This window comes from Indicator indicator, unplaced genomic scaffold (genome assembly GCF_027791375.1).
Source record: "Indicator indicator isolate 239-I01 unplaced genomic scaffold, UM_Iind_1.1 iindUn_scaffold_186, whole genome shotgun sequence".
Classification (NCBI taxonomy): domain Eukaryota; kingdom Metazoa; phylum Chordata; class Aves; order Piciformes; family Indicatoridae; genus Indicator; species Indicator indicator.
The window spans coordinates 24,650-47,247 of NW_026539268.1; the positions used below are offsets into that span (position 1 = coordinate 24,650).

Below are 22,598 nucleotides of genomic sequence, written 5' to 3' on the forward strand. Positions count from 1 at the left end.
CCCCACAGGGGAGCTGCCCCAGCCCTTCCACCACCCCCATGGCCTCCTACAGACCCCCTCCAACACCTCAACCTCCTGCCCCTCCTGGGGGCACCACAACTGGACACAGCACTCCAGGTGGGAGCACAGAAAGCTGGCAGCACAAAAACCATTGCAGCAAAAGCTTACAATGTGTGCTCAGCTTCCAAACCCCAAGGGATCTCTACTTGGGGACAAGAGAAAGGACCAAAGGCATCCAAGACACTGATCCAACACCTGGGAATGCACAAAACAACCAGCAAGAGCTTCAAGGAACACCAGACTTGCACTGGGCTGCAAAGCTCTCCAGAAGAAAACCAGCCCAGAAGGTGGCCAGTGCCCAGGGCAGTGAAAATCCCAGGCTCTCCCTCTCCTGCTGCACAAGGAAAGGTTGAGTTGGCCACAAGAAGCCAAACACTTCCCCACACACATCCAGGCTCAGCACTTCAGCTTTCACCTCCCTCAAGCCCTTTTCTGCAAGCAGCACTTCCTCATTCCACATCTCCAGCAACACAACAAGGCCTTCAAGGCTCTCCTACACCTTGCTGCAACCCCTCCAGGCATGGCCACTCCACCGCCTCCCTGGGCAGCCTCTTCCAATCCCTCACCACTCTGCCACCAAACTCATTTCTCCTCCTCTCCAACCTAACCCTCCCCTGACACAATTTCAGGACACTTCCTCTCCTTCTACCACCTGACACTAGGCACAAGAGCCCAACCCCCACTCTCTGCAGCCTCCTTGCAGGGAGCTCTAGAGGCCAAGGAGGTCTCCCCTCAGCCTCCTCTTCTCCACACTAAACACCCCCAGCTCCCTCACCTGCTCCTCACCAGCCCTGCTCTCCAGACCCTTTCTTCAACACCTTCCTTGCCCTTCTCTCAACCTGTTCCAGACCCTCAAAGTCCTTCTTGGAGTGAGGGGACCAAAACTGACCCCAGCAATGGAGCTGTGGCCTCCCCAGTGCCCAGGAGAGGAGGACAAGCCCTGCCCTGGCCCTGCTGGACACAGCATTGCTCAGACTTGCAGAGCACTGGAATTGCTTTGGGCACTTGCAGCAATGATTTCCTTCCCTTCCCATCTCATTGCACAGCAAAGAGCAGCACAGCCACACAGACCACCCCCCCCCAAACACCAGACCCCCACAGCTACCTACAGACTGCCCACAGAGATCCCTAGAACACAGGGGCCTGGGAGGGGGGCTGCAGGCACTGGCAGTCTGGGGGGGCTAATGCCCTGAACCCCCCCAGGCTCCCCCAACTGTTTCCCCCCCAAGCATCACACCCTGCACCCTAACACAAGCAGGAGGAGCTAAGGCCCAGCCCAAAGTGCCCCCAGGGAAACCACAAGAGCAGCCTGAGACCTCCAAATGCCTCCCTGGGACCCTAAGTTACCTCCCTGCATCCCACAACTATCCCAAAGGAACCAACAATGGCCCAAAAAGAGTCTGTAGATGGAGTTGAGAGCGAAGAGCAGGAGGGTCCTAAAACGTTGCTTTCCCTTCTGTTTTCCTTACCCCTAGCCAGGAAGGGTTCAAAACAGTGCTGCCATGGCCCTGCTGCTCAGAATCCCTCCAGAGCAACCCAGTCCTGCATCCCTTGGGGGTTCTGGGGGGATCCTTTCTGGCTACCTGGGGCTTGGAAGCCATTTTTGGTTCCTTTGGGATACTTTTGCGGTGTCAGGGAGTAACTGAGGGTCTCAGCAGGAATCTTGCGGTTTTAGGATGGTGTTTTGGTTCCTTGGGGGCTGTTTGTGGGTCCTGGGTTCATACTTTGGTCTCTTGGGGGAACATTCTGAGCTCCAGGAGGCATTTTGGGTTGTGCCTTTGCTCCACTTGCTTGTGCAGGGGCTAGCGTGGGCTGCCCAGGGGGACACAGGGGGTCCAGGGAGGCTGTCTGGGGGTTCAGGGCTTGAACTCCCGCCACACCCCTCCCAGGACCTGCAGCTGGCTGCGCTGGGCCAGCAGGAAAAGTCATCAAAGGCTCTTGGAGCCTCCCTGGGGCCTGCTTGCTGCCCTCCATGCAGCACCCAAGGCCTGGCTGGAGGCACCCAGCACAGCCACAGCAGCCAGGTCCCACCCACCCCCAAACTCTACAGACCCCCACAGACTCTACCCTGCCCCACAGGATCCCAAGCCCAGCCCCAAGATGCCCCTCAGCCCCAGGGGACCCTCAGCCCCAGGGGACCCTCAGCCCCAGGGGACCCTCAGCCCAGCTACAGCTTTCCTCCCAGACTCCCAAAGGATCCAGAATACAACCCTCAGGCCCTAGGGATCTCAACCCCAAGCCCAGGCTGCCTCCCTCCGCCCCAGGGGTCCCCACCCCACCTGGCACACAAAGGGGACGCCGAGCAGGAGCCCAAGGCACAGCTCGGAGCACAGGAAGCTGCCGACCGACACCGCCACAGTCACATAACGCCCCCACAGACACCCTCAGGGTGCCCAGTGGCCCATAAAGGTCCCCAGACCCGCACGGAGCCCCCCAGATCACCCCAGGACTCCCCACTCCAAGCCTCACGACCCCTCCCCACACAACAGCCACACAGAGGCTCCCCCAGCACCACCAACTCCTACCACACAAACTCTCCACCAACCCTGCGGACCACGCTAGACTCCACGGACTCTCCTGACGCCCCCAACCCCACAGAGCTCCCCCCGGAAGCCCACAGACCCCTCCCTAACTCCAGCACACAACCCTCACCCCCCGGGGATTCCGATCCCCACCTCACGATCCCCTCCTCAGCCCCACACATTCCCTCACCCCACCTGCAGCCGCCACAAAGGGGATGCAGAGCAGGAGGACGACCAAGAGCTAAGCGCACAGGAAGCTGCCGACCACCGGCCCCGGCAGGATCCTGGCGGCCTGGGAGAGCAGAAAGTGCTGCAATGGAAAACCCAAAGCAACCCCTGCAGCGGCTGGGGGATTCCGACCTGCGGCGGCCACGTGTGACTGTGAGCGGAAGCAGGGCTGGGTACGGAATAGGAAGTCCCGCCCACGCCTGGGCAGACAGAGCCAATCAGAGGCGCCGGCAGCGCGGCAGCTCCTCCCCCTGGGCGCTGCCGAGGCACAGCGAGGAGCTGCCACTGCCGACCGCGGCCGCCATTGTTCCTGCCCCGTGGGGAGCGGCAGCAGTTGCGGAGCGCGGGAGAAGTGCCGGAGGTGCTGGCGGGCAAACGACAGCTACCGGCTCCTGAGCTGCGGCGGGAGGTACTGAGGGGGACGCCAGGAGGCCTCGCTAAGCCCTGCCGATCAGGAAGGGTGGGACGTGAGAGGGGCGGGGCTTGCAGGCACAGGGGCGGGGTGTACGATGCCATTGGCCGGGAGGCAAGACAAGGGCGGGGCGAATTGCGGGGGTGGATGGGGTTATAGTAATGAGGGATGGGAGGCATGCCGGGACACCGTGCCCAAGGGCACTCCGAGGCGATTGAACAGATGTCGGTGGTCGCGAGACCAACCGGGATCGTGCGCGACAGGTGGGGAGCGGAGCCGGTAGGCGGTTGCGGAAGGGATGGCCCTGACCGTGGCCTCGGGGAGCCCCGCGGGGCATGGGTGTGTGTGGGCAGCATTAGTCGGGATCGCTTCTCGGCCTTTTGGCTAAGTTCAAGTGTAATATCTGTTTTTATCAGTTTAATATCTGATACGTCCTCGATCAGAGGACTTTATATTAAACGGATTTTTGGGCGTTGGAATTGGAAGCGGAGCTTGCTCCCTCCGCTCCGCGCATCGTCCTGGTATTGCAGTGCCTCCGGGAACAGTGCACCCCCCACAGCCTGGAGGCAAAGCCAAGGTGTTCCAAAGCAGGCAGTGGCGACCTGCTGGGAAGAAGGGAAAAATTCCAAGAAAAAGGAAGGAAAACCTAAAGCCTGAGCTTGTCCTGGCCCGCGCTGGGGCTGCGCAGCTAAACGCTCCCCGGCTCTCAGCATGCCTCGGGGCCCGCCCAGAGCCTTCGCCGCTGCGCTGCCGCCGCCCTCAGCGCTCCCCGGCCCCCTCAGCCCCTCCCGCCCCGCCGCAGCTCACGAGCCGGCAGCTGCCGCTCGCCCGCCAGCACCTCCGGCACTTCTCCCGCGCTCCGCAACTGCTGCCGCTCCCCACGGGGCAGGAACAATGGCGGCCGCGGCCGGCAGTGGTAGCTCCTCGCTGTGCCTCGGCAGCGCCCAGGGGGAGGAGCTGCCGCGCTGCCGGCGCCTCTGATTGGCTCTGTCTGCCCAGGCGTGGGCGGGACTTCCTATTCCGTACCCAGCCCTGCTTCCGCTCACAGTCACACGTGGCCGCCGCAGATCGGAATCCCCCAGCCGCTGCAGGGGTTGCTTTGGGGTTTCCATTGCAGCACTTTCTGCTCTCCCAGGCCGCCAGGATCCTGCCGGGGCCGGTGGTCGGCAGCTTCCTGTGCGCTGAGCTCTTGGTCGTCCTCCTGCTCTGCGTCCCCTTTGTGGCGGCTGCAGGTGGGGTGAGGGAATGTGTGGGACTGAGGAGGGGATCGTGAGGTGGGGATCGGAATTCCCGGGGAATGGGGGTTACATCGTGGGTTGGGGATCAGGGAATGGTCTGGGAGGCTGCGGGGGACTTCTGTGCGGTTGGGGATTGTGGAGGCTCGGTTAGGTTGTGGGGTAGGGGTCGGTCGGTCTGCGGGGAGCCTGTGCGGGGATCTAGGGGGAACCGGTGGGGTTTGGTCTGGGAGTTCATGGGGATATGCGAGGGGGTGTGTGGGTTGCGGGGGAGGTGTGTAGGGTCGGTGTGTGGTGTCTGTGCTGTTCTGGGAGGGGTCTGTGTGGTTTCGTGGGAGATGTGTGCGGCTGGGGCTGGTGTATAGGGTGGGGTCCTTGGTTCTATTAGGGGGGGGCACCTATAGGGTTCTGATGGGGTCTGGAGGGTTCTCGGCACCCATCTGTGGGGCTGGGGGTGGTCTGTGGGACTGGGGAGGGGTCGGTGTGTTTGGGGGTTCCTTGTGCTGCTGTGCTGCTGAATCCCCCTGCTAGGGGCAGCCTCAGGCCCCCTTTGGCTGCTGCTGTATTGCAGCCGGAGGCCATTGGTGCCCCTGCAGGGGCTGGCCCTGGCCCTGTGTCCCTGGCCCTGTGTCCCTGGCCCTGTGTCCCTGGCCCTGTGTCCCTCTGCTGACTGCTGCCCTGGCAGCAGAGCTGAGCTGGCAGCGGCGCTCTGGGGGCTGCTGTGGCAAGGAGAGGTCAGGGGCAGCGTGGGGGCCGATTGCAGCAGAGGCTCCTGTGGGGGGCTGTGGGGGAGCCCTGGGGGTTTGGAGGCTTTGTGCTGGCAGGTGCCGGGCAGCTGCTGTGCTGAAGGGCAGCGTCTGGGCTGAGGGCCAGGCCCAGGGGGGGAGCCCAGGCCAGGCTGTGCCCTGGGTGCCGTGGGGGTGGCAGCCATGGGTGCTGTGCTGAGCCTGAGCTTAGGAGTGCCTGGGGCTGGTGGCAGCTGTGGGGTGGTTTGGCTGTGCTGGGGGTGGTGGCATCAAAGGCCTCTGTGCCTCCCACCCCTTTCCTGTGGGGCTCTGCTGTGCCCAGCCCTTGTGCCAGGGGTGCCTCTGCCTGCTCTCGGGCACAGGTCTGGGTCCATCTCTCTGCAGGCCTCCCTGTGTCCCACAGCTGGGCTCTGGCTTTTGTCCGTGCCCTCAGGAAGCTAAGCCTCTGTGCCCAGTGTGCCCAGCTTGCCACTTTGGTCACTGCTTGCTGGCAGTGGTGGCACCCCCCCATCCAAGCCCAGTGGTTGCCCAGCACCACCTTGGCAGCCTGGATGGGAGCCTGGGGTAGTGCTGAGCTCTCTGCTTCTTCTTCTCTGCCCTGTCTTTGCCTTCTCTCCTCTCCCTTCAGCTGCTCTCAGCCCTGCACAAGCTGCAGGAGACCTCCTTGAGTGCTGCCCTTGCTGGGGGTGCCCAAGACAGAGTCCAGGGGGGTCCAGCAGTGCTTGGTGCTGGACTCAGCTTGTGTTGGCCTTAGGGCACCTCAATCCCTGGCCTGGCCTCATCTCTGAGCTTGGGGCAGGGGTGGCCTCATGGGCAGGGACCCCAGTTTGGGGCCAAAGGCTACTGCTGAAAGGAAGTCAGGATGTGGAGGGGGTAACCCCAGGGAAATAGGGTCCCTGAACTGGGGGGCAATGGAGCAGACCCCAGCTGGAGTGGAGAGGGAAGAACAGGAGGGTCCCAAAATGTTGCTGCCTCTCTGCACTTTCTTTACCCCTAGCCAGGAAGGGTCCCAAATGGCACTGCCATGGCTCTGCCTCCCAGGATCTCTCTGCAGACCCCAGTCCTGGGTCCCTTGGGGGTAGAGGAGGCCTCTCCTGCTGTCTGGATGTTGGGGGCCATTGTTGGTTCCTTTGGGATAGTTTTGGGGTGCAGGGAGGTAATGAGGGTCCCAGGGAGGCATTTGGAGGCTGTTGTGGTTTCCCTGGGGGCATTTTGGCTCCTGTTGCTTGTGGCAGAGCCCAGCATGGGCTGCTTTGGGGGCCACAGGGAGTTGGGGGAGGCTGTTTGGGGGGTTCAGGGCTGTAGCCCCCCCCAGACTGCCAGTGGCTGCAGCTGGCTGTGCTGGGCCAGCAGCCAAGGGTGCTCCTGTGTCAGCCCCTGGGCTGGCACCACAGAGCCTGTCCCTTGTGCTGGGCCTTCTGCAGAGCTGGGCAGAGAGGTTAAGGAGGTGTCAGAATCACCCCAAACACACAGCCCCATTCCCAGAACACCCCTCCCAGCCCCCCCAGCCTGTGTTTGCTGCTGCCAGCTTCTGCTGCAGCTTCTCCCCCTTGGCCCTGAGCCTTTTGTTGTCCTGGCTGGAGGGGGAGGATCCAGCCCCAGCCCCTCCTGCAGCTGCTGTTGGGTAGGGACACAGCTGGGGACGCAGCAGGGCCTGTGCTGCCCGGGGGGCCCCTGCCCTGCCCCCTGTGTCCGGTGCCTTGTGCAGGGCAGTGGTGCCCTCCATGGAAGGCCTCAGCTGCCACTTTCTGCCCCCGTGGGAGGTGGAGGTGGTGCCGGGGCAGGGGCAATGAGGTCGTGGTGCTGCCAGCCAGCAGCGTGGCGACAGAGCTGCGTGGCGACAGAGCTGCGGATCCTGAGCTGCTGAGGGCGCTGGGAGCGGAGCAGGGAAGGGGCTGGGCGGGCCCCGGGGCATGCTGGGAGCTGTGGGCGTTGGGCTGCTGGGCCCGGGGGCTGCGCAGGGCATGCTGGGAGTTGTGGTTCTCAGCTGGGATGGCGCCGCCTGGGCTGGGCTGCGGGACAGAGTCAGGGCTGGACCGCAAACACCTCCTTGGAAACCTCTGACAAAGGAGGTGTGGAAAGAATTTGTGAGCCCTGAATAGCTCCTAAGAGGTTTTCAGGAGAGCTTTGAAGAGATTTTGGCCATTTTTGAGGCTTATTTGCAGAGCTGAGAACCTAAAAAACTCATGAAAGCCTCTCCTGTGCTCCTGAAAAGAGATTTTGCTGCCTCTGGAGATGGTTTGAGTGAGTTCTGGGAGGTTTGAAAAGACTTTAATGAAGTTTTAGGTGCCCTTAAGAATTTCCAACAGCTGCTGCTGATTTATCAGGCAGTTTTGAGCCTTTTGAAGTGTTTTTGAAGGAGGTTGAACACTTAGAGAAGACAGAACCTCACTGGACTCTCTGCAAAATTAGTTTCTAGGAGTTTGAGAGAGATTTGAATGAATTTTAAAGAGATTTTGATTGGGTTTAGGCTTTTTTTTCCCTGAGAATTTTGAGTGCCCAAAATCTCCTTTAAATCTCCAAGTTTTTAATGCATCTTTAGGTGTTTGTAAGAATTTGTAGGAGGTGTGAAAGTCTTCTGTTTTCTAGGGGGGAGTTAAGAGTTTTGAAGAGAGGTTGATGTTTTTCAGGGCTGTTCTAAACCTTTTTAAGAATTTTAAAGGAGTGACAAACACAGAACTAGGCCTAGAGACTCCCCGAAGTCTCCTCAGAAAAGGATTTGATGAGTTCTTAAAGACGTTTTGAGAGATTTTGATCAAATTTCCAGAGGTTTTGACCAGTTCTGAAGAGATTTCTTGGTTTTGGAAGATAATTTGGAGGAGTTTTGAAGACATTTGGATGATTTTTCAGGTGTATTTGAAAAGTGTTCAGAACCCAAAAGCTCATTCAAGTCTCTGCAACACTCCTTACAAAGAGATGGGAATGACTCTTTAGGTGCTTTGGGGAACTTCTAGGGGATTTGAATAGATTTTGGAGGATTTTTTAGCTGCCTTTAAGAAGCTCAAAGGGCTGTTGATGATTTTTAATGCAGTTTGAAGCCTGTTGAAGCCTTTTCCTAGGGTGTGGAAGGCTTAAGGGAGGACAGAAACTGATGAAAATCTCTGCAGAATTAGTCTGAAGAGCTCTGAAGATATTTCCCTAACTTTTGCAGAGTTATGAAGAGATTTTTGCTGATTTTTCAGGCAATTTTAAAGGTTTTCCAGGGTTTTTAAAGCATTAAAACAACCTAGAAACTCCCCAAAATCTCTTTGAAATGACTTTGAGGAGTTCTGAACAGCTTTGAATGATTTCTGCTTTGAGCACTTGGTGAAGAGCTTTTGACGTTTTTCAGGTGGTTTGAAGCCTTGTTAAGCATTTTTGAAGGGAGTTGAGCTCCTAGAGAGGCCTCAAAACTCATTGAGAGCTCTTCAAAAATTAGTTTCTAGGAGTTTTGAAGAGATTTTAGTGACTTGTGAAGATATTTTGATTATTTGAATGGATTTGAGGGCCAAGAAATTCCTTCTGAGTTTTGCTGTGTCTTTAAGAGTTCTGAACAGATGTTGATGATTTTGAAGGCAGTTTGACACCTCCTGAAGCATTTTGAAGGGTGCTGAAAGCTTAAAGAAGGCCACAAAGTGATGAAAATCTCTCCAGAATGAGTTTGAAGAATATCAAAGAGATTTTAATTGACTTTGGAAGTTTCTGAAGAGGTTTGGGTGATTTTTTTTTCAGGCCTATTTGAAGAGTCTGAAAACCCAGAACTCATTAAAATCTCTCCAATACTCTTACAAATGAGGTTTGAATGCAGCTTTAGGCACTTCTAGGACAAGGAACTTCTAGAAGGAGGAAGAACTTCTAGAAGGAGGAAGTTCTAGGAGGCTTGAAAATATTTCAGTGATTTCTTAGAGGAGTTTTAAAGGAATGGTGATGATTTGTTGGGCATTTTAGTGCACTTTCAAAGCTCTTTTGAGAACCATCAGACAAATAAATCAGCCTAGGAACTGCCTAAAATCTCTTCCAAATTAGCTTTTAAGAGTTGTTGTGAATTTCAAAGAGGTTTTCAGATGTTTCAAAGAGATTTTAATAACTGTGGAAGAATTTTTTGCTTTTTAAAGAGACCTTGAGGATTTTTCAGGCCTGGTTGAAGAGTTTGGAGAATCCCAAACCTGACTGAAATCTCTGCAGCATGCTGAGAAAAGATTTGAATGCATCCTTTGATGGTTTGGGGAACTGTGATGAGGTTTGAAAAGACTTCAGTGACTTTTTCTGGGCCTTCAGCTGTTTTGGTGATGATTTTTATAAGCACTTGTGAAGTATTGAAGCATCTTGAAGACAGAACTAAGGCTCAAAAGTCACTGCAGTGACTTCAGAATGAGTTGTTGAGAGCTGTGGAGAGATTTTAATGCAGCCTTAAGGCTTTGTGGCAAGTTGGGAAAGGATTTGGATCAATCTTTGGAAGCCTTTTGGAAGGGTTTTGAAGAGGAATGGTCAGGTGCCAGGGTGGGGCCCCTGGTGCTGCAGTGGTGCTGAGCTGGGTGGGAAGCTGCCTGCCCTGGGGCACTGATTGGGTTGCTGAGGTGGCACAGAGAGGGGCACTGCAGATTCATTCTCCTTCCTGTCCTCATCCTTCTTCTTCTCGTAATCCTTCTCCTCCTCATTCTCGACCTCAACCTCCTTCTCCTCCACAATCTCCTCCACATCTTCCTTTCCCTGGAGGCTACACTTGAGCTCCTCCAACTTCTTCAGGGTATTCTCCTCCATGCTCTCACCCAGGGCCTACTGTTAGGCCATGCTGGGGCTCTAGATAGCTCTGGGGCTGTAGTAGGGAACTGGAGACTCCTGGGGGCCAAAGAGTGAGTGCAGAGAGATGGAGAGTGAAGGCTGCAGGGGTGGGAAGGGTTAGTTGAGCAGCTGTGTGGCTCTGCCTGGCTCCTACCTGCAATGGTGCTGGCAGCAGCTGAGCCCAGAAGCTGAAAGGCCCAAATGCTGCCTGGCTCAGGACAGTCCCCTGCCACCTCCTGCCATCCAGCACAGCCCAAGCAGGCACTCAGGGGTCCTAGCCACACCCCCAGCCATAGCCCAGGGCAGGAGTCACCTGAGGTCTCACTCCCTCTTGGCTTGTTGCAGTTCTTCCAGCCCTCCAGCTCATGCCAGCCTTTAGTCTCAGGCCCCTTCCATTCTTGTGCTCCTGGTTCCAGTCCAGTTCCTTAGATGCTTCCTCAGCCACAACATTTTGCACTCCAGCCTTGCAGCTGCAGTGGCAGTGGAGGTGAGGGACACAGGGCCATGGGACAGCAAAGGCAGCAGGGCCATGAATGGTCTGGGAATGGAGGAAGGGCCTTGGAATAGTCAGTCAGGAATTCAGCCTTGTCCCTCTAAAAAGGGGACAGGATTCAGGGCCCAGGAGGCAAATGTGTGTGCAGGAAATGTCAGAATGTGGCAGGATTTCAGGAGCTGAAAGGAATGAATTGTGCTGCAGCTCTGCATGTATCAGCTGAGAGATCAGCAATAGCCCCTGGGCACTGTGCCTTCCCAGCAAACCTCATTTTGTCTTGGGGATGTGGAGTGGAAGCTGCAGGAGAAGTGCAAAGAGAAAGGTGAGAGAAATGGGCAGGGAGAGAAGGAAGCCAAAAGCTTTGCACTGAGTCTCTTTGGGCTGCCTGTGTGTGAATGGTGCTGGAGGTGTCAGGTTTGTCCAGGAGACAGAGACTCCTCCAGCAGCACAGTGAGGGCTGAAGAGGTTTAGCAAGAAGCTGACCAAGTCCCTCCTCCCTTTGCTGCATCTCCAGAGAGCATGAACCTCCCATTTTCTGTGTGCTGGGCAAGGAGCTGAGTCTGCACTTGTTCAGGCCTCCCATCTTCAGCAGCCCTGGCTGTGTGCTGTGCCTGTGCTGCCTGGCTTGGGAGCTGCCCCCAGCAAGGCTGAGCTCTGCTGCCTGGTCCTGGGCAGTGCTGAGCCATCCCTTGCAGGTCAGTGTTCTCCTCTGTTCCCTTTGCTTGTCTGTGGCAGGGGCTGTGTCCTTCTCTGTCCATCAGCCCTGCTGCTGTGTGCTGGGGAAGAGCAGAGTTTGCAGATCTGCCTGTTGGAGCAGCCCAGCAGGGAAAGAAGGCAGAGTGGGGCAAGAGCAGGACCCCAGCCGATTGCTGATGCCTGGGGCACCTCCCAACCTCTTCCAGCCCGTCCTACCCACCACATTTCCCCAATCTCAGGCTGTGGTGGGAGTCTGGGAGCTTGGTTGTTGGGGGTCAGTTGTGTGGCAGGAGGAGATGTTTGGGGTTGGGATGTTGAGTGTTGGTGGGAGAACATTGCAGGTGGTTTGGTCTCCATTGTCTGAGCCAGGAGAGATGAAAGGAGAGGGCCTGGGCCAGGAACCGCCCTGCCAATGCTGCCAGGCTGGAGCACAGTGGGATGAGACCTCTTGTAAGTCCCAAAGTGCCTCAGGGCACTGCTCACAGGAAGCTGGGGTCTCAGCACAGGTATTGGAGGTCTGACCTTTCACCATGGTAGGAACTGGGGGTTTGAGAGCCCTTTTCTTTTCCTTGCCCCAGCTGAGTGTTGTGTGTTGGGATGTATCTAGAGTCAGGGCCTGTAATGACCCAGGCAGGTCAAGGTTTGTGGTCCTGGGCTCAGGTGCTTCCATCTTCCCTAGGCCACAACTGTGACCTCTTCCCCCACCAGCATTGCCTTACAGAAGGATCTAGAGAATAGCTGGGAGAAGAACCACCCCAAGAAGAAGATGAAGGAGCAGAATTGTAGCCCAAAGGAAGAGGATGAGAAGATGGAGGATAGAGAGGAGAATGATGACTGTGATGATGATTTGTATGAGGAGGAGGAAGATGAGGATGAAGGTGACCAGGATGAGGGGCAGAATGAGGATGAAGGCACAGCAGGCCCCTCTGTGCCAGCTGAGCAGGTGAATCAGTGCCCTGAGTGTGGGCAGAGCTTCCCAGCTGTCTCTGAGTTGATGAAGCATCACTGCCCCCACCTTGGCCCTCAGCCCTTCGTCTGTGGTGACTGTGGCAAGAGGTTCAGGTGGAGGTCTGACCTCATGCGGCACTGCCTCACCCACACGAGTGAGAAATCTTTCACCTGCAGGGACTGCGGCAAGAGCTTCAAACACAGCTATAGCCTCACCATCCACCGCCGCATCCACACCGGAGAGAAGCTGTTCCCCTGTGCTGAGTGCGGCAAGAGCTTCACCACGAGCACTTTATTCATCCAGCACCAGCTCATCCACAGCGGTGACAAACCCTACAGCTGTGCCCACTGCGGCAAGAGCTTCACACAGAGCTCCTATCTCACCAAGCACTGTCGTGTGCACACTGGTGAGAAGCCTTTCACCTGTGCTGACTGTGGCAAGAGCTTCACCTGGAGCTCCTATCTCACCAAGCACCGTCTTGTGCACACTGGTGAGAAGCCTTTCACTTGTGCTGACTGCGGCAAGAGCTTCAAGGCTAGCTCTGACCTCACCATCCACCGCCGCATCCACACCGGAGAGAAGCTGTTTCCCTGTGCTGAGTGCGGCAAGAGCTTCCCCAAGAGCACTTTATTCATCCAGCACCAACTCATCCACAGCGGTGAGAAACCCTACAGCTGTGCCCACTGCAGCAAGAGCTTCAGCAGCAGCTCCTCTCTCACCCAGCACCGTCGTGTGCACACTGGTGAGAAGCCTTTCACCTGTGCTGACTGTGGAAAGAGCTTCACACAGAGCTCCAACCTCACCAAGCACCGTCGTGTGCACACTCGTGAGAAGCCTTTCACCTGCCCTGAGTGCAACAAGAGCTTCAGCAGCAGCTCCCATCTCAACAAGCATCGCTGCAGCCACAACAGTGAGCAGCGCACAGTTCCGGGGAGGCACAAATAGATCCACCCAGGATCTGTTGGGTTAATGGTGATCACCTGAAAGGGCCTGTCCAGCAGATTGAACCAAAATTGCCTCTTTTTTGCCTGTATTTGTGAGAGGCTGGGGGCTCCAGCAGGAACAAGCACCTCCTGCCCTTCTGAACTCCAATTACTGCTGATGAGAACAATTACAGTACTAAGTCAGCACAGCTGGAGCTGTCTTTGGAGCTGGGCTGAGCTTTGCCAGGATTTGTCTGGTTCTTCCCCAATTCTTTGTGTCTCCCTGGTGTAAAAACCTTTTGTCCCTTCCCCAGTTGTGTCGATACAAGACTGAATTTAGCCAAGTCCTGTCTGTTTAGTTTTATTTCAGACATTCCTGCCCACAACGCCCACGGGTTGGGGGCATTTGTTCCCTAGGAATGAGGCTGAAGCCGTGTGCCCCCTTCAGTAGGGTCAAAGTGATGTTCTCTGAAGAGTCTTGAGAATGTTTTGCTGGAGGCAGTCTCAGGGACATCTCAGAGGGTATTTTGGGGATGAACTCAAGGGATGTTAGGTGTTTCAGGATGTATGGAGGTTTCTAGAATTGAATTTTGGGGTATTTAGGGGCTGTAGAAGTGATCTCAGGGAGGCCTTTGGAAGCCCCTGGAAAGCTTCTGTCAGCTTTCCACTAAGGGGCTCTGCTGCTTTCCAGCAGGCCTGAGGCTTCTGAAAGCCTTCTCCCTAGCTCAGCAGTGTTCCAGGCTCTGCTTTTCCAACATTTCCCTGCCCCAGGACAACACTGAGGGGTTGTGATGAATTGAGTTGAACCTGCTGCTGTTATTCAGACCATGCTGCAGTCATGCCAGCTTCAAAAAGTGAAAGTGCTGACTGCAGCAAAGTATGATGGGGCTTGAATTTCTGATTGCAACATGAGAGCCTTCATGTTCCATTTGCTGCTTCTGGGTGGCAGCTTCTTGGGTGTGAGCAGCTCTCTGGAGGCCTGATGGTGGAACAGGTGACAGTCGGCCAGCTGCTGGTTTGGGTCATCCTGTCCAACCCCTCTGCAGTCAACAGGGACATCCTCCACTAGGTCAGGCTGCCCTGAGCCTTGGCCAGCCTCACCTTGAATATCTCCAGGGATTGGACCCCAACCACCTCCCTGCCAACCTGTTCCAGTATTCCACCACCCTTCTAGTAAAGAACTTGTTCCTAACATCCAATCTAAATCTGCTCTGCTCTAGTTTGAAGTCATTGCCCTTGGTCCTTTTCACTGCAGGCCTTTGCAAACAGTCTCTCTGAAGCCTTCTTGTAGCTCCCTTCAGGTACTGGGTTTGCTGTTTCATGCTGTTGGTTTTTTTTTTTTTTCCTGTGCTGCTTCTGCAAACAGGCTAAGCTAAGGCACTAATGCATCGTATGATTAGATCGATTAGTTTATTAAAGTAATTATGCATTGTATGATTAGATCAATTAGATTATTAGCTAAAGTAGTTATGCGTTGTGCTGATGATATCTCAGGTTCTATTGAACTCTTATCTCTTTACCTCAGCCCTGAGCTGTCTGTGTTCCTCTTCGCCTCACTCCTTTGTTGGGGGGCAGGCAGCTTAGCCCTTGTGCTAAACTGTTCCAGGGGTGGGCAAGCTCTTGGGAGGGGACACAGCCAGGCCAGATGAGCCAAAGTGACCAAAGGGGTGCTCCGTGCCAGCTGAGGTCAGCTCAGCTGTAAAAGAAGGCAGTGAAAGAAGGCAGTGTGGGGCTGTGGCTCTTGCTGAGCGTATTGTGCGGTGTGTTGGTTCCTGCCTGCTGCTCTCAACACGGAGAGCTGAAATACAAACTGACAGAGCAGCTGCCAGGAGGTGTCCAAGGCTGCAGCTGGGCCAAATGGCCTCCATCTGCTCAGCCAGTGGCTGTTTCTTGAGAGGTTCCTGCATGCTTCAATTCACTCTCCCACAGCCTCCCACCCCTCCAACTCACTCTTTTTTCTTATTCTAACAGAGGGTTTTCCCCAAGTGCATTTGGTTATCTGCAACTGCCATCCTCTCACAGAGTTCCAAGGTACAAATCACTTAGCACACTGCAGTCTCCCACACAGACATGAAGGACATCTAAACATTCCATGAGCTACTCCCTTAGGTTCCCATGAGGGTAGACTGATCCCACAGCCTTTGTCCTCCAGAGGAACCACAGAATCACACAGAAGATGAAGACCAGGAGTAGAGGGTCCCTGCCTGCAGCCAGGAGGAAGAAAGGGATGGCAGAGTGTATTGGAGTGTGTGGATTTGGTGGCCTGGCACATCAAAGCCACAGGAATACAAGGTGCTGGCAGACACAGGGTGCACAGTGCACATTGATGCAATTGGGGCACAAAGGCACTGGATCCATCTGGATTTCTGGAGTGACAGGAGGCTGCCATGAGCTGTCTGTACTACAAGCCTAACAGGGTATTCCCTGTGGGAAAAACATTCCATTGTGACTGGCCCAGAGGCCTCTTGTGTTCTTAGAATCATAGAATTGTTAGGGTTGGAAGGGACCTCAAGGATCAGCGAGCTCAAACCCCCCTGCCATGCGCAGGGACACCTCTCACTAGATCAGGTTGCTCAGAGCCCCATCCAGCCTGGCCTTAAAAACCTCCAGGAACGGGGCTTCCACCACCTCCCTGGGCAACCTGTTCCAGTGTCTCACCACCCTCATGGTGTAAAACTTCTTCATAAGATCCAATCTGAATCTACCCACTTCTAGTTTTGCTCCATTCCCCCCAGTCCTGTTACTCCCTGTCACAGCTTTCTTGTAGGCCTCCTTATGATACTGGAAGGCCACAATAAGGTCTCCTCAGAGCTTTCTCCTCTCCAGACTGAAGAGCCCCAACTCTTTCAGTCTGCCCTCACAGGAGAGGTGCTCCAGCCCTTTGACCATCCTCATGACCCTTCTCTGGACATGTTCCAGCACCTCCAGATCCTTCTTGTAATAGGGGCTCCAGAACTGGATGCAGTATTCCAGGTGGGGTCTCACCAGAGCTGAGTAGAGGGGGAGAATCACCTCTCTCGACATGCTGGCTATGCTTCTCTTGATGCAGCCCAGGATGTGATTTGCTTTCTGGGTTGCAAGTGCTCACTGCTGCCTCAAGTCGAGCTTCTCATCTACCAGCATCCCCAAGTCCCTTTCTTCAGGGTTGCTCTCAAGCCGGTCACTGCCCAGCCTATTATCCATGCTTAGGATTGCCCTGAGCCAGATGCAGGACCTTGCATATGGTCTTGTTGAACCTCATCAGGTTGTCATGGGCCCAAGTCTCCAGCCTGTCCAGGTCACTCTGGATGAATCCATTCCCTCCAGTGTGTCTGCTGCACTACACAGCTTGGCATTGCCAGTTTGCTGAGGGTGCACAAAATGCCACTGTCCATGTCGCCAACAAAGATGTTGACCAAGGTTGGTCCCAGTATGGGACTCCACTTGTCCCTGGCCTCCACTTGGACATGGCCCCATTGACATTCTTGGTATAGATTACCTCAGGAGAGGCTACTTCAAGGACCCAAGGGGCTATCAGTGGCCTTTTGGTGTGGTCACGGTGAATACAGAGAAGATCAGAGAGCTGCCTACCCTCCCTGGCCTTGCAGAGAATCCCTTGGTTGTGGGATTGCTGCAGGTTGAAGATCAACAGGTGCCAATTGCTACCAGGACGGTGCACCGGTGGCAATATCGCACAGACCGAGACTCCCTGGCTCCCATCCATGGACTGATTCACCAGCTGGAGATCCAGGAGGGATCAGCAAGACACATTTGCCTTTCAAGAGTGCCATCTGGCCAGTGCAGAAACCTGACAGAGGGGGGAGATTAACAGTGGACTATTGAGGCCAGATGGATGCAACACCACCACTGAGTGCTGCTGTACCTGACATGCTGGAGCTCCAGTATGAGCTGGAGTCAAAGGCAGCCAAGTGGTTTGCTATGATCAACATCACCAATGCCTTCTCAATTCCTTTGGCAGCAGAGTGCAGGCCACAATTTGCTGTCACCTGGAGCGGAGTGCAATACACCTGGAATCAACTGCCCCAGGGGTGGAGGCATAGCTCCACCATTTGTCATGGACTGATCCAGAGTGCACTGGAAAGGGTGATGCCCCTGAACATCTACAGTACATCCATGACATCATTGTCTGGGCTGAGAAGGCAGGAGAAGTGTTGGAGAAGGGAGAAAAAATATTCAGATACTTCTGAAGGCTGAATTTGCTCTAAAGAAAAGCAAGGGCCAAGGAGCTGCACAGGAAATTCAGTTCCTGGGAATAAAATGGCAGGATGGATGCCATCATGCACCTATGGATGTGGTCAACAAGACAGCAACCATGTCTCCACCATCCAACAAAGAGGAGACACAGTCTGTCCTGGCCCTTGTGGAGTTCTGGAGAATGCATGTTCCAGGCTGTAGTCAGCTTGTGAGCCCTCTCTATGGAGTAACCTGAAAGAAGAATCATTCTGAGTGGGGCAGTGAGCAGGAACAAGGCCTTGTGCAGATCAGACAAGAGGTAGCTGTGCAGTGGCACTTGGGCCTATCCAAATGGGACCATCGGTGCAAGATGTCCTCTACAGTGCAGCTGGGGAGCATGGAGCACTTGGAGTCTCTGGCAGAAGACATCAGGTGAAACCTGAGGTCAGCCATTGGGGTTTGGAGTAGGAATAAGGGCTGAAGATTGTATTGGGTTTGGGCTGAGCTGGAGTCAATTCTCCTGTGAGCACCATGCTGGTGCTGTGCTTTGCAGAGCTGTAGCTGGGTTTGGTTGCAGTGTTTTGGTTGCTGCTCAGCTGAGCACTCAGGCTCTGCTTTTCCAACAGTTCCCTGCCTCAGGAGTATGCTGGGGAGGGGGGGGGGGCAAGATGTTGGGAGGGGACAGAGCCAGGGCAGCTGACCCCACGTGGCCAAAGGAGTGCTCCATGCCATGTGTGGTCAGCTCAGCTCTAAGAGCCAAGTGGGAAGGAGGTTTGTCCACGGCCTTTGTCCTCCAGAGGAACCACTCTGCACAGAGCCCTGCTGCCCGAGACTGCCCCCCTGTGCTGCTGGGCAGGAGAGATTCACATCTCTCTCTGCTTCGCTCCACCTGGGCTCCTGCCTGTGCCTCTCATGAGGGTTAAATTGCTTCTGTCTGATACTGCCTTGGGTTATCTTTCCCCCTCTCACCTGTCCATATAAGAAGGGGAGTGATAGAGTGGCTTTGGTGGGCAAACCACCACACATGCCCAGTCAAAAAGGCTCCACAGGGTCTGGGAGGAACCATTCCCAATGGCCTGGGCTGGAACAAAGCCTGCACACAGTGCAGAAGGCCAAGTGCAGATGGCTGTGGCAGGAGGAGTGTGGCCACCCAGACACAGGAGTTGAGATCTCTGTGGAGAGGCTGAGGGACCTGGGCTGCTTCATCCTGGTGAATGGAGGCTCAGGACACTGCCCTAGCAGTGTGCATGTGGTTGAAGGGTGGTTTCAGAGGGGATGGAGCTCTTCTGGGGACCTCCACACAGTGCAGCTTGGAAGGTTGAGACTGGAAATGAAGCCAAAGAAATGTCCCTCAAAGGGCAGACCTGCTCTGCATGAGGCCATCCAGAGGGGTCAGGGATGGCCAAGAGCTCTGGCAAGGCTGAGAGGCCCAACAGGACCAAGGGCTTTGTGCCCTTGGCTCTACCACTTGCCTATGCCACCAAGGCCTGTGAGGAGAAACTTTGCCTTGACCCTTTCAGGCTCTGCTTTCCCAAGGGCTGTGCTCAGGCCTTGCCCTTTCTGCTCCATAAACCAAAGCCAAGGTTTTGTCCCCCGCACTTTGCCTTTGTCTCCCTGCAGTCATGGCCTCCAATCAGCTGCTCTAAGGAGTCCCTGGGGAGGCTTTGTCAGTAACGACCTTCAGTGGGACCCATTCATGCTTCAAGGTACTTTGGATGTTTCTTCTGACTTGGACTTCTTCAGAGGTTTCTTGAGTCACTATCTGAAGGTCATGTGGGGTGCTCTGTGGGGCTCATTAAAATCCTGACTAGCCACATCTCATCCTCTAATGCTTGCCAAGATTTCTGCAGCTAATTGGAGAGGTTTTTATTACACAAAGCATCTGATAAAAATGATTTCACAGAGTACATTTCATTACTTTTCAGCAGAAGTTTTCTCTTTGCAAACAAACCACAGCAAAACCTGACAAGGTCTGATCAGGAGGACCACACTCTGCTGCCCTCTGCTCAGTACAAATCTGGTTGATGGAGAAATGCTGCCAGGAGAAATTTCTTAGTTATTTTCATCCTTGCTGCTTCTTCTGGAGGTCACAAAGTGTCAGAGAATTTCCTCCACTGCTCACTGCTCACCCTCACTGCCCACTGCCCCCAGCAGAGCCCAGAGCCACACAGGATCTGCCTTGCCAGGGGATGGGGGTCAGGGCTTGGCCCTTTGGATCACTGAAACCCCTCCAGGTATCCTCAGCATCAGAGCCACCTTTAGCTGCTTGTCCTGACCTGTCAGTACTGCCTCAGTTCTCTGCTCTCACCAGAGCCTGCAGGTGCTTCAGTGCCTCCAGAGATGCTTCCCTTGCATCCACTCTCTCCTTCTGCTCTAACCAGACACTGAGGACACTTTCCCTGTATCCTTTATTTGAACCAATTAGCACTACAACAAACTTCAGAGTTTGAGTCTTTCTTTGACTTCTGGAGCTGTTTCATCAGCTGCCTCTCAGTCCCTGAGGCTTACCTGCCACCAAAGCCACCAGAGAGGTCCTTAAAATGTCTTGGGCTGGTCCTCTGCCTCCTTGTTTGCTGCTGAGCTGGGCCAGGCTCCTAGGCTGGAGGGAGCTTCTGGCAAGCAGGCAGTGCTGCAGAGACACAGCTCTGGCCAGGAGCAGCTCCTCTGCACAGCACAGCAGGGCTGAGGCCACTGCCAGGGCATCTCAGGCAGATGAGGAAGGCAGAGAGAGCTTCAAGGTGGCCAGCACTGGGAGGATGCTGAGAGCTCACTGCAGGAGAAGTCAGTGCAGTCCCTGACACAGTCAGGCTGTGGCTGCAGGACACTGCAGCTGGAGCTCCTGCAGCCATCTCCATCTCGGCAGCTGATGTTCAGCTGAAGGCTCCTGGAGTGTGCACACAGAAGGATGAGCAAAGGCCTTCAGTTGCATCCTGTGAGCAGCAGTGAGCTGAGCAGGGTAAGGAGAAGGCTTCAGCCTCAGCCCCTCTGCCTTTCTCTCCTCCCTTCACTCTCTCTGCAGCACTGCAGGGCTGCTCCCTCTTTCTCCACCTCTCCATGGGACTCTTGTTCTCTGCCATTGGGCTCTTGGTCACTTTCTCTTCTGAGCCCACAGGCATCTTCCTGGCAATTCTGTGTCCCTGCTGCATTTGAGGCTGTGATGAACTCTGCCCTGGGTTGGTAGTGATGGCACTGAGCTGATCCATTCCTCCGGCAGCTCAGGGAGGGAGGTTAGGATCAGCCTGAGAGAAGTGTGCCCTAACTTGTCACTGTCCTTCCCTCCTTGCACAGGTCTCCATGGCCAGAGGCAGGCAATGGCCAACAGCAGCTCCATCACCCACTTCCTCCTGCTGCCATTCCCAGGCACGAGGCAGCTGCAGCTGCTGCACTTCTGGCTCTTCCTGGCCATCTACCTGGCTGCCCTGCTGGGCAATGGCCTCATCATCACCACCATAGCCTCTGACCACCACCTCCACACCCCCAGGTACTTCTTCCTCCTCAACCTCTCCATCCTTGACCTGGGTGCCATCTCTACCACTGTGCCCAAGTCCATGGCCAATTCCCTGAGGGACTACCAGGATCATCTCCTATGCAGGATGTGCTGTTCAGGTCCTCTTTCTATTATTCTTGCTTGCTGCAGAGTATTTTCTCCTCACCATCATGGCCTACGATCGCTACGTTGCCATCTGCAGACCCCTGCACTGTGAGACCCTCCTGGGCAGCAGAGTTTGTGTCCACCTGGCAGCAGCTGCCTGGGCCTCTGGGGTTCTCTATGCTCTGCTGCACACAGCCAATACATTTTCCCTGCTCTTCTGCAAGGGCAATGCTGTGCACCAGTTCTTCTGTGAGATCCCACAGATCCTCAAGCTCTCTTGCTCCACATCCTACCTCAGGGAGGTTTGGTTTAGTGTTTTTAGTGCTTTTCTTTTGTGTTCCTTGTGGTGTCCTATGTGCAGATCTTCAGGGCAGTGCTGAGGATCCCCTCTCAGCAGGGACGCCACAAAGCCTTTGCCACCTGCCTGCCTCACCTGGCTGTGGTCTCCCTGTTTCTCAGCACTTCCTTCTTTGCCCACCTGAAGCCCTCCTCCATCTCCTCCCAATCCCTGGATCTGGTGGTGGCAGTTCTGTACTCAGTGGTGCCTCCAGCCATGAACCCTCTCATCTACAGCCTGAGGAACCAGGAGCTGAAGGTTGCCCTGAGCAAACTGATCACTGGAAGGTGTCAGAAGCAATAAACTCTTTGTCTATGTCTGCCGAGCAGTTCTGATGCCACTGAGTGCAGGCCCAGCCTGGCTTCTGTACTTGGTGGTGGTGGTGGTTTTTCCTGTTTCTAATGTTGACATCCCTGTGCTAATTCACTCTCTGCTTTCCTTTCTTGATCAAGAGTTTGTGTCCCAGGACCTGTGCTCCTTCTTTAGTGAAACCAAATAAAGAGCTTTTCAGTAACTGTTTTGCTTCCTGAGAACCTTCCTCCAAGCCTTCTCTGGAGCTTCAGGGACAGGTTCTGTGTGCAGAGGTGGAGGGACAAAGAGTCCCAGCACAGCAGCATTGCCAGGGTGCACCAGCACCTGCTCTTCCAGGGCTGTTCCCTTTCCACTTCCATTTCCACACTCTCCTGTGTCAGTGCAAGGCCTGAGTTCTGTGGCAGCTTGGTCATGGTTCTGCTGCATGCCAGTCCTCTGAGCACAGGCAGGGACAGGCAATGGGAACTGCTGTGGCTGAGCTGGCCCCCAAGAGCAGTTCCACAAAGAGATGATCTGCTCAGGGCACAGTCTGAGGTCTTAGGTCTTCATCCAAAGATTTTCTCAAGAGCAGACCAAAGAAATTGTCCCAGGGATGCAAACAGCAGGGAAGAGCTAAAGTGTGAGTGTGCAGGGCTGGGGCACACAGCAGTGTCCTGACACAGACAGGACAAGACTGCAAGAGGTCTGAAGGAGCAGCCCAGCAGGCTCTGATCTGTGTCTGTGTTGCCTGCACACCCTGGGCAAGCTGTCCCAGGGCACTCATCCTGGACTAGCCTCTCACCACCACCATTTCCAGCACTGAGCTCTCTCCCCAGCTGGGAAAGTTTCTTTGTCCCCCAGTTGCAGCTCACAGGATCAGGAGGTCAGTAGTGCCTGCTTGCATTGCACAGCTGAGATGCAAGCATGGACATGGGGTGTGGGGTGAGAGGAACCTGAGTGAGCACAAACACCATCAGCTGCTGCGGGGGGTACCAAGGCACTGGAGGTGTCAGGAGCCTCCCAGCCTCTGGTAGGGGCAGCAGGAGGCCAGGGACACTCTGCCTGCTGCAGTGCAGAGCCTGTGTGAGGGATGGGGAAAGACTCTGAACATGCTGAGGTGCAGAAGGAGTTCATGAGGCCAGCTCAGGTGTGGACACCTGGCAGGGCTCTGACATTTGTG

General features: G+C 55.2%; 1 protein-coding gene, 1 non-coding gene and 1 pseudogene across 2 annotated transcripts in view; all 3 read left to right on the forward strand.

The window, feature by feature from the left end:
* Positions 1 to 13,047, forward strand: part of LOC128980438 (zinc finger protein 850-like) — a gene marked incomplete at its 5' end in the record, with an annotated part of 37,689 nt that extends 24,642 nt beyond the window's left edge. The window contains one exon of the mRNA XM_054398913.1: positions 12,181 to 13,047. Coding sequence (XP_054254888.1) covers positions 12,181 to 13,047 — 867 coding nt within the window. The remainder of the gene's footprint in view (positions 1 to 12,180) is intronic.
* Positions 3,587 to 3,777, forward strand: LOC128980441 (U2 spliceosomal RNA). The gene has a single exon (XR_008489482.1). It is a non-coding gene; the product is annotated as a U2 spliceosomal RNA (small nuclear RNA).
* Positions 13,048 to 20,509: 7,462 nt separating the features above from the next.
* On the forward strand, positions 20,510 to 21,430 carry LOC128980439 (olfactory receptor 14A16-like; annotated as a pseudogene).
* The last annotated feature ends 1,168 nt before the right edge of the window (positions 21,431 to 22,598 follow it).